This window comes from Manihot esculenta, chromosome 2 (genome assembly GCF_001659605.2).
Source record: "Manihot esculenta cultivar AM560-2 chromosome 2, M.esculenta_v8, whole genome shotgun sequence".
NCBI classification, from domain to species: domain Eukaryota; kingdom Viridiplantae; phylum Streptophyta; class Magnoliopsida; order Malpighiales; family Euphorbiaceae; genus Manihot; species Manihot esculenta.
The window spans coordinates 12,140,467-12,151,712 of record NC_035162.2 but is presented as its reverse complement, the minus strand read 5'-3'; the positions used below and the strand labels follow the sequence as shown (position 1 = coordinate 12,151,712).

Sequence of the window (11,246 nt, the reverse complement as noted above, 5' to 3'; positions counted from 1 at the left end):
GCAACCGATTAAGCAAATAAACAGCAGCCTGAAAAGCATGAGACAAATAATTAGAAGGTAAAGACGAAAATTGTAACATAGCAAGACCTGTTTCAACTATTGAGCGATGACGACGTTCAGCAGTACCATTATGCTCTGGCGTATGTGGAGGTGTTGTATAATGTGAAATACCACAAGACAAAAAATGATTCTTAAGCTTTTGATACTCCCCACCATTATCAGTGAACACAGAAACAATTCTAGTGTGAAAATAATTTTCAACCAATTTCTGAAAGTGGATAAACAAATCATGAGTATCAGATTTCTGCTTCATGGGATATAGCCAAACATACTTAGAATAGTGATCAATAAATGTAACGTAATATGCATAGCCATCAATAGATTTTTGTGTAGGACCCCAAACATTGGAATAAACAAGTTGCAAAGGCTTATTACTAACAAGAGAATTCTCAGAAAATGGTAATTTATGACTCTTGCTCATAGAGCAGGAAGTACAATGAAAACTAGAAACATATTTAGACATAGACTGAAGACCAATATTTCGAAGTACTAACAAAAGGACTTTATTGTTGGGATGACCAAGCTTGTGATGCCATTCAGAAAGCAAAGACAGACACCGAGTAGTAACATTCAGCTGAGAACGTTGAGAATTAACTCTGGAAAAACTTGCACAGTAGATATCATCAATGTTCTCTCCCCGTAGGAGAGACGCCCCCGTGTACAGATCCTTCACAACAAAATAAGATGGAAAAAATTCCACAGAAACATGATTAGTGCGACACAACTTAGCAATTGAGACCAAATTCTTGCGCAGATTAGGCACGCATAACACATTAGGCAATGATAAATTCTTAGAGTAAGTAGGAATTTGCACAAAACCAGTATGTGATACAGCAAGCGTTTTACCATCACCAAGTTGTACTTCCTCAGGACCTCCATAGTCAAAATAGCTTTGCAAAGAAGCTGGATTCGACACAACATGATGAGAAGCTCCGCTATCAAACAACCATTGTTGTGGAGAAGAAGCAGCCATAGAAGAAGTAACATTAACTGCAGGTATCGGTGCTGAAGAATGCGAGGTATCAGTCTTTAAAGACATATTATTCTCCTTAAGAAAGCGAGCCAATTTGCGACATTCAGCAGTAGTATGCCCAGTATATTCACAAAATTGACATACCACATCAGGTCGATAAGAACCTCGACCTCGACCACCAGAGTAAGAACCACGACCACCACGTCGATTTCCAGAATAATTGGAGTTTTGTGGAGATCGATTATAATTGCCATTCTGATTGTGTGAACGCCCTCCAGAACGTTGAGTGTAATTGACAGTAGCAATCACTTGTGACATAGCTGAAACAGTTGTGGAATCTTTTTCTTGTAGGGATCGTTCATGATCAGTAAGTTTTTCAAAGAGATCAGAAAAGGTTATTGGGGTTTCACGAACTTTTAACGCAGCAACTATGGGACTGTAATCATCTCCCAATCGCGTGATAATATAAATAATTAAGTCATCATCACTCACCGGATTCTGGGTAAGAGCAAGCTCATCTGCAATAGCCCTCATCTCATTGAGAAAAATAGCAATCGGTTTGGTTTCCTTAGAGTTCTGTGCTAATTTAGTTTTTAAGGACAGAATTCTAGAACGAGAAACATTAGCAAAACTCTGGTGAAGTCGATCCCATGCTTCTTTGGCAGTATTGGCTGAAGAAATCAAGGGTTGAATAGTATCGGAACAACTTCCTAAAAGAGCACTGATCAAAATTTGATCTTGTCGAAACCATAAGGCGAAAGCTGGGTTGGCTGTTTTGTCTTTTTCAGAAATAAATTGTGATGGTGCAACCCGTGAACCATCAATAAAATCAAGTAAATCAAGACCAATTAAGGTTGATTGGATCTGTTTTCTCCAAACAGGAAAATTCTCCGGAGTAAGTTTAATTGGAAAATGCGTTGGAGCATTTAATTGAATGACGGTATTGGATGACGAAGCCATTAATTAAAAGAAAATTGGATCAGAAAACTCGTGAGAGCAGATTGCGGCTCTGATACCATATAGAAGATTTATGATATTGAGAATTCTATGTATTTGTATTTCTGTATAGAATACATTTATATAGTATATACCAGTGGTTGAGTTTGATACAGATTATATGAATAACAAATATTATCTCAACCAACTATAAACCTTATCATAACTCTAAATCTTATCATAACTCTAACCTTATCATGACTCTAAACCTTATCACAACTCTAACCCTTATCACTAACTAAATACAAGATAAGTATACAGCTATAACTCAAGTTACAAATAGATAAAACTGTTATAGTTAGTCTTTATCTTTAATATTCTGCTCTTCTAAAGCCTTTAACCAGCCAGATTGCAAGCTCTTTTTCCAAATGTCTTAGTTTTTTTTATGTTTTCTGCTCTTCTGAAGCCTTTAACCGGCCAGATTGTAAGCTCTTTCTCGGAGTTAATTTAGTGTTAGAGGTTAAATTTTTTAAGTCAGTTTTTCCTGTTATTGCCCCTTGTTCTAACATTGTTTATTTATAATTTAATATTGGTCAATTTCTAAAGTCAGCATGTTACCTTAATTTTATTCTGATTTGATATTGGGGTGCTAAATTTCATCTTAGCTTTACCAAATTCCATCATAGCTTTACCTAATTCATATTTATATTAAACATTTTAATTTTTAAATAATAAAAAATTAAATTAAATTATAAAAATTTAGAACTATATGCTTAAAATTTTGTTTTACTGATAAAATAATTCTCAAAATACATTATTTTTATTTAAATAATGCACTTTATTAATAATCATATTATTTATTTTATTTAATTTATATATATATATATATATAAATTAAATAAAATTGAAAATATGATAAAAAAATTTTATGGATAAATTTATAATATTTTATTTTATTTAATATTAATGATATGAAGTATAGTTTTTTATATATTAAAAATAATATATGATTTATTCATTTTGATTTAGTCTAATAAATAAAAATATAATATTCATTTAGGATATTCGGATTTAATTCAATAAATAAAAGTATATTAGGAGATTCATGTTTTGAGTCTTCATATCCAATTTATTACTTTAAAAAAATTATACACATAATCATAATATTAAATATATATAAATATTTTAATATATATTATTTATATGTAATATTTTATATAATAAAAATTTATTTATAATAAATATTTATATAATATAATATATTTAATAATACATATAATAAATATAAAATATACTTACTTTCATATAAATTTAAATTAAAAAATTATATTTTTATTAATATAAAATTTTAAAAATTATATTATAATTTATTAAATTAAAAATATTTAATGGATTTTTTTGTATATATCGTCACGTTGTATTCATATGGCGACCACGTGTAAAATTTTTCTTTTTATTTGGCGTACAGAAAGAGAATTTTATAGCAATTTCTCCGAACGACACAAACCACTGACCCAGTCCAACATGGACCACGTAGTCCAACATGGACCACCTCGTTATTTAATTGGACGACCATGAGATTGGATTTGAGACCCATAATCCTAAAGTCCCATTTGCAAATTTTCCTCTGATTTTAATTTTCTTTTCCCCCTGCTCTTTCCCTTTCTTCAAGTTGACACATTGCTCATCATCATCACCACCTGTATACACTGATCAGAAAGGCAGGCAGGATAACACAGAATATGGCTTCTTCTACATCTCTTTTCTTTCTTTGTCCTCTCGCCATTCATTTCTTGGTTCTCACAGCCCAGTCTCAGCCAGAAATGGTATACAAGGACTGTCTTCCAGACAAGGGTAACTACTCCATTAACAGTACCTACCAGGCAAATCTCAAACAGCTCCTCACTTCCATCTACACCAACACTGAAATAAACAACGGCTTCTACAATTTCTCTCACGGACAAGATCCTGACGTTGTTAAATCTATTGCTCTATGTAGACCAGACATTACCCCTCAAGCTTGCCGTGACTGTATAAAAAATGCCAGTGATTCTCTCCTCGTGCTCTGTCCAACCTCGAAGGAGGCCATTGGTGGGCAAGATGATTGTATGGTGCGCTATTCATACCGCGACATTTTCAGACTTAATGAAGGCCGCGGACCTTATTTTTTTGTGCACAGCAAAAATAATGTCCCTGAACCCAACATAAGTGGATTCAACCAGTCGAGGATGACCTTGTTAGACAGTCTCAGGGACAGAGCTGCGGCGGGTGATTCACGTTACAAGTTTGATTATAACCAAACTCTTGACCCCAACTTTCAAACCATATATGCACTTGTGCAGTGTACTCCTGATTTAACTGAATCTGAATGCAGAGATTGTCTGCATTTTGCTTCGGGACTTATTCCAGAGTGTTGTGAATTTAATACTGGAGGAAGAGTTATTACCCCAAGCTGTAATTTCCGATATGAGACAGACCGTTTCTACAGTCTTGAGAATATGCCGTCTGCGCAATCTCCACCTCCACCTCCACCTCCACCAGGTACCCATAAGTTAACCGCTGAAGCATAGTCGAGGACGTGTTAACGTTATAAAAATCTTGAAGATCTGGCTATGTCAACGTTACTCTGTTTCCAATTTTAAGACCAAACGAACGATTTTAAAAATGAAGAAATTAAATTTATGTTTTTCTTTTTTCAGGAAAATCGAGAATTGTAATCATTGTAATTGTCACAGTAGCTGTTTCTACAATAGTTGCAATTTGCGTATTCATATTCTTGAGAGCAAGGAATAAGAAGAAAGAGTTCAAACGCATAGAAGCAATGAATAAGAAGGAAGAGTTCAACGGCATAGGTAAGTCTAAGAAGTTGTTCATATTGCTTCACTTTATTTCAAATAGTTAGCGCTGTTCTTTGCAAATTTTGCTCATTCTGATGCAGTTGATTCTGAAATTGAAGATGCGGAATCCTTGCAATTTGACTTTGGCACTGTGAGAACGGCAACAAATGACTTCTCTGAAGAAAATAAGCTTGGACAGGGTGGATTTGGAGCTGTGTACAAAGTAACATATTCAATCTAGAAATTTAAAATCTGTCTTGTGATCACTGTGCTATATATGAAACTTTTATTTTGATGTGTTTCCAGGGTGAGCTTCCTAATGGACAACACATAGCTGTAAAAAGGTTGTCCAAGGAATCAAAACAGGGACAACTAGAGTTTAAGAATGAGGTCCTATTGGTGGCCAAGCTTCAGCACAAGAATTTGGTTAGACTTCTGGGTTTCTGCCTTGAAAGAAAAGAAAGGCTTCTTATCTATGAGTTTGTGCCCAACTCCAGCCTCGACCACTTCATATTTGGTATGTCTGCTATAAAGCTTGGCCTGTGTTTTTTCCTAAACTAGTCTTCCTTAATTATTTTTATTACCATATTCAGAACATATAATGTGTCAAATGAAATTGTAGATCCTACCAAGAGAACACATTTGGATTGGGAGAGGCGCTACAAAATTATCGTAGGCATTGCTCGAGGTCTTCTTTACCTTCATGAAGATTCTCGACTTCGAATTATACATCGTGATCTCAAAGCTAGTAACGTATTATTAGATGAAGAGATGAATCCAAAAATTTCAGATTTTGGCATGGCAAGATTATTTGAAGTAGATCAAACGCAAGAAGAAACAAGTAGAATTGTGGGGACCTTGTAAGTATAAGAATTAGGCAAAAAAAGGATGCAACTTTTCATTCTAAATCAAAATATCAAGATATCAACTAGTACACATCACTGAAAAATATAACTTTTTTGCTGATGATATTTTGCAGTGGATATATGGCTCCAGAATATATACACCATGGACGCTTCTCTGTCAAGTCAGATGTTTTCAGCTTTGGTGTTTTAGTTTTGGAAATTGCGAGCGGCCAAAAGATCAGCGGCGCTGGTATTGGGGAGGAAGAAGAGAACCTTCTGACATATGTACGTATTATCGATTATGAGTGCTTCTTTTCTTTATTTTCATAATTTAGGACAATTATAAGTTCACTTGCTGGAATTACTGCAGAGTTGGAAAAATTGGAATGAAGGGACAGCTTTAAATTTGATAGATCCCACCATGAGAGTTGCACCGAGAAGTGAGATGATGAGATCCATCCACATTGGATTACTATGTGTTCAAGAACATGAAGCTAATCGACCAACAATGGCTCAAGTTGTTACTCTGCTCGGTAGCTATTCTATTACTCTGCCAGTTCCCTCAAAACCTGCATTTTTTATGCACAGTGCATTGAGGACAGAGGCATCATTGTCAACAAATGAAAGGTCAAATGAAGATGTGCAGCAATCCAGAAATGAAGTTTCGACCTCCGAGCTGTACCCTCGATAGTGTTTGAGGAAGGTTAAATTCATTAAACATGTTCCTGCAGGCTGCAGCAACAGGATCTATTTTTCTCCAGATTTTCATGTGAACCTTTTCTTTTTGATTTCTGTTCTTGCAGTATCTTAACTAGAAATTTGAATGTAATATTTGCTGTATTCAAGTTGAACACAAATGCAATAAATATTGAGTTGATCAAAGTCAGTCCAACATCTCCACCAGCTATGGGCAGTTGACCTTTATTAATACTGCTGCTGCTGCATATAAATTTTTGATGTATTTTGCAGCAGTCTGGAGTTTGTTTCGGAAAGTTTTCTGGTTCTGGTCCATTTAAGCATAGAGGATTATGTGTTAGTCTGTTCAGTCATTTACGACATTATAGTTCTCAAATCATCATGTAACAACAACATTAAGATGATCAAGGGCAAAATGCAATGACTAGAAAATTGCTGGAGCACTAATGAACCTTTATTCATATATATAAAATAATTAATACAGCTCACAGATTATTACAAAAATAATCAGTAACAAGCCAAGGAACAGCCATGGGGAGCATGGGCTTCAATTCTCGCCAATTTCCACCCTTAACAATAGAAATCTACTCCTATTTCACCCAAATTACACTTTGTTAAGTGCTAAAAGGGATCCGTGAGATCCTCCAATTTACAACTGAGGTTCTCTCTTGGTTGATAAAATACAGCTGCTGAGGTTTACAAATGGCACTGAAGATGAAACTATATTTGTTTCTCAGCTGAATGTAACTAAAGCTGAAAGATGAACATATTATGGGTACAGAGAACCATAGTTACTTTTTAAAGGGTATATCGCCAATCAATTAAGCACTTTACGGAGCTCATTAATCAATTGCCCTCGGCTTGATGGGTCCACCTGCATTAATACAATCCATCATCTCATGGTTTGAGGAGTAAACAAGATTGAAGTATGAGTAAATCAAAGTCTATATATAATGGTTTACCTTTCTTAGAAGGGCAGCAAGCCCTTGAGGTAGAGCTTTCAAATCTGACAAGGATTCACCAATGCTTGCTAATTGAAGCAATACCTTCTGGACTCTCAATTCTTGTAAATTCTCTTCATAATTCCTTGGATCATCCTTCCATGCAAAGAAAGCTTCGTCGTCCCCCCATGCATCTTCCCTGCCTCTCGCAATATCTGAATCCAGAAACCACTTTTTGATCAAGTCCATTGCAGGTTTATGTGACAGATTATCACCAGCTGCATCTTTCAGAGTCTTCATTAGTGAATCCTCGGCAATTCTCCTACGCAACCTTTTGTAGAAGTAAACCCGGGATCTGCCCCAATCCACAACTTCTCTGATCACTCCCTTTGCAGCCATCCTCAGGGAAGAATCATGAAGCTCCGCAAATCTGGTGGCTATCTGAGTGTACACTGGCAAGAGTTGCTTTTCACGGGATTTTATCTGCTGTTGTATAGATTCAACCATCCCATAAGTTCCACTATGTTGGGCTTCCTGAAGTTTTGCCTTCAAAGTGATTAGCTGCTGATCAAGCCGACCCATGCATTCAAGCAGCTCTTTTGTCCTGAATTTAATCTCGATCATTCCTTCAGGCTCAAGGACATTTCCTTTAGCTGTTCGATCAGCATACATTTCGATGCGGTCTGAATTGATCTGACTATCCACGACAACCCATGCCCTACCACGAAGCTCACCCATCATGGGGATGTACACAAAAACAGGTTGCTTGTATGTCCTGAGGTTCTCAACTATGGTTGAACCTGCCTGAAGTATCCCTTCAAAAAGATCCCTCTGTCCACCTGAAAAGCCTCTCCAGTTAGCAAGAATGAAAAGTGGAAGCTCTTCTCGGTTGAAATCCAATATTGCTTGAGCTGTTTTGGTGGCAGAATCTGGAAACCATACTTGCCCAGCCTGAGGGACAACCCTCTCATGAGAATCAAGCTGTCCTGGGTCAGCAGGAATCACTTGCATTACAGTTTGTGTCTCAACAGCAATTATTCCAACAGGGATTCCTCCAAGCTTTGCCCTTCCAGTTACAACTGTCCTAGCCCAGCCTTCCAGTGTCTCAACAAAACTATTCCTGTCAAAAATACCCCCAAGCCACTTCCCACTACTGTCTGTGGCACCACAAATAGCAGCACGAGGGTCACATGAGTTTTCTGGGAAGTACTCCACAGGCCTTTCAGTAGGATCTGAAGGGCTTAGAATTGGAAGTGTGCCACCAATATGAGGAGGAATACAGCTTAGCCAATTCAGAATGGCGGATACGCCTTCCAGATCATCTGAGACAGTAAGATGCACTACTCCGTTGGTTGCCATTATTTTAGGTCCACCAAGTTGCATGTGAGAGCTGTACACCTCACGGCCAAGGAGTTTGTTTAGTGCAGAGAAACCAGTCAAAATAATTGGTTGATCAAGCCTCTGTATGCATCGCATCCCAAGCCGAGCTAAATAAGCACCAATTCCCACTGTTCTACCAGTGACATATGTCAACGTGAAGGTTTCCTTGTATGCCCTAGAATATGCACTAGCAATGGCCCCACTTCCTGATAAATTCTCTACTCCCAAGCCATCCTCCTTGCCAACAATGGCTTCTATCACCCATCTGATTTCTCCACTAGGCAGCTTTAACTCATGGGCTATCACAGATGATCCAATGTGAGTGTAATCCTCAGGGCTCAAATATACATATTGAAAACCACGTTCTGGGCATGATTCATCTGACCAACCAACTTTAAAGCAGGATTTTACTTCCTCAGCAACTCCAATTCGGGCACCGTAGTTTGCTGCCAAATAAATTTAAGGCAGCTTTTTAGTGCAAGCAAGATCAGTTACTGCAAAGAAAAATGCATCCTCTCTTGGCCCAAAAGACCCAGCTTTGAAGGTCACATCGTTTGCTACTACTAAAATTGTCCTTCCAGAAGGGAATTCAGGGGTAGATATTTCCATGCAGTGTCTCTGAGACATAATCTCGGGTGTTATGGGGTCGTTGTTCTACGTACACTGGCGGATATGTGGAGCTAAAGCTCTCTCAAATGTATTTCAGTCCAGTCTGGCCTATCTGGATCGAGTCCGGACTTTCATAAGACATAGAGCTGTACCTTGAGTCCTAATTGAACTCAGGCTCACTTATTCTAATATGGGCTCCACCAAGGCCTGGACTTCTGAAGTCCAGCTGTAATCAAGTGCCCATTTACCCGCTCATTAATTATTGCATTATTTATGAAAGGGTAAACTTCGAGACCCAATTATTACCGCACAATTCTAGGAGAGTTTTGTCAAAACGTCATTTTTTTGTCTTCTCCCATTTCAAACTTGTGCTCTTGCTTTTGCTCGTTGCTCATTGCTCTGCCTCTTGCAGTGCTTCTGCTATCTTGCTCCTCCTTTCCTCTATAATTCTTGATTTTCCAATTCGAGGTACATCCTGATCCTCTCATGGCTTCTATTAGAATTCCGGAGGTGGTTGGTCTAGTATTTTCTGTTACCCCTTCTTTCTCTCACTATTTCTCCTATTACCTCGTTGATACCACTATTTTCAAAATTAGAGCTCTTTTGCCTAACGAAAGAATCATTCTTCCTAACTCTTTGCCGAAAGGCTTGGTGGATGCTCTGCAAGGACGTAACTTGATCTTTTTTGTGAAACAACACGAGTTCGGTCTTACTTTTCTATTTACCCCTTTTTTTATCAAGGTCTTCCGTCACTTCAAAGTGACCCCTCGGATGCGATCACTTAATTCTATCCTATTTATGTGTTGTTTTGAGTCAATCTGCTTGTGTTGGGGTTTTGCTTCCTCCCTTGAGTTGTTCTGCACCTTCTTTTATCTAGTTAGGTCTAACCACGTGTTCTACTATTTTGGCTCCCAAGGTGGATTGTCAATATTCATTGAGTATAAGGATTCCATAAAGGGTTGGGCGGAATAGTTTGTTATTATCAAGCTAAAGGAGGGCTCGAAAATCAACTAGGACATCGACCTCTCCTAGGGGGAGTTCCCTCAGGGTTGTAATGACCTCCCTAGGCTAATCCTAATAGACCAAATTTGCTTTCTCCGACTAACCTCTGTAAGGAAGAAATATGATGTCGATAAGTGAATATTCATGTCTAACTTACAGAACTACTGGGAGGCTGGTATTTTTTTTATTTCTTCTTCTTTACATTCTCCTTTTGTTATTTCAAGCTCTAATTGCATTGATACTTCTTTTTCAGTTTCTGACGTGTCAATGAATTCCATCAAGCTTCCCAAGAACTTCATTTTGTCTAGGGAGAGCATGAAGGAGACTCTGGCTGCTTTTAAGGCCTACAAGTCTGTTGCTGATATGACTAGGGAGATTTTTCAAGCTGTCGCTCCCTCACCGTCGGCTCATTGTTCTACTCCTACTCTTGCACCTTCTTTGGTTTTGGTGCTCCTGTCAGGGGGTTCGCGTTCAGCGGCTTCCAGGACGTCGATACTTTTTAAAGTATTGGCTTCTTCTAAGGCTGCCCCTGCTCCAAAAAAAGTTCTTAAGGAGCTATCGCAATTAGCAAGTCAGCTGAGAGTAGCTCGGAAGAGGGCATTAGGACTACTCCCTTGGATGTCCCACCCCTTCAAGCTGTGGGTGCTATCACCATCGAAGGCAGGACTGCTAAACGTGCCCAGACTTTAGAACCTGCAGGGCAGCCCCTTCCCCTTCTGTTGATAAGGGGAAAAAGGTGGTAGAGCACTTATTGTTTGCAGCGGAAAATGAGTTATTGAATGCCGCCGAAGTGACTGTTGAGTCCACACTAGCCTCTATAGTCAGGATGTTGTTTAGGGGGGTCCCTAATGCTTCTGACCCTCACTTTTTGGCCCTTGTCAACCATCTGACTTGTGCTACCAAACAGCAGGCTGCTTTCAGCTTGTGCTCTATAGAGGCCCTCGGGGACAGTCTGAGGGAGATGTTC

General features: G+C 38.1%; 2 protein-coding genes across 2 annotated transcripts; one reads left to right on the top strand and one right to left on the bottom strand.

Moving 5' to 3' along the window:
• The first annotated feature begins 3,563 nt into the window (after positions 1-3,563).
• LOC110610013 (putative receptor-like protein kinase At4g00960) lies at positions 3,564-6,543 on the top strand. Its single transcript, XM_021749868.2, has 7 exons — positions 3,564-4,510; positions 4,669-4,821; positions 4,908-5,029; positions 5,113-5,323; positions 5,429-5,666; positions 5,786-5,936; positions 6,022-6,543. The coding sequence occupies exons 1-7, from the start codon at positions 3,712-3,714 to the stop codon at positions 6,340-6,342; spliced, it is 1,995 nt and encodes a 664-aa protein (XP_021605560.1). The 5' UTR covers positions 3,564-3,711; the 3' UTR covers positions 6,343-6,543.
• A 240-nt stretch (positions 6,544-6,783) lies between these two features.
• LOC110610016 (acetyl-CoA carboxylase 1) lies at positions 6,784-9,124 on the bottom strand (the record flags this gene model as incomplete). Its single annotated transcript, XM_021749870.2, has 2 exons — positions 6,784-7,221; positions 7,310-9,124. Coding segments are annotated over 2 exons (1,872 nt in total), but the record flags the coding sequence as incomplete, so codon positions are not given.
• Between the last annotated feature and the right edge of the window lie 2,122 nt (positions 9,125-11,246).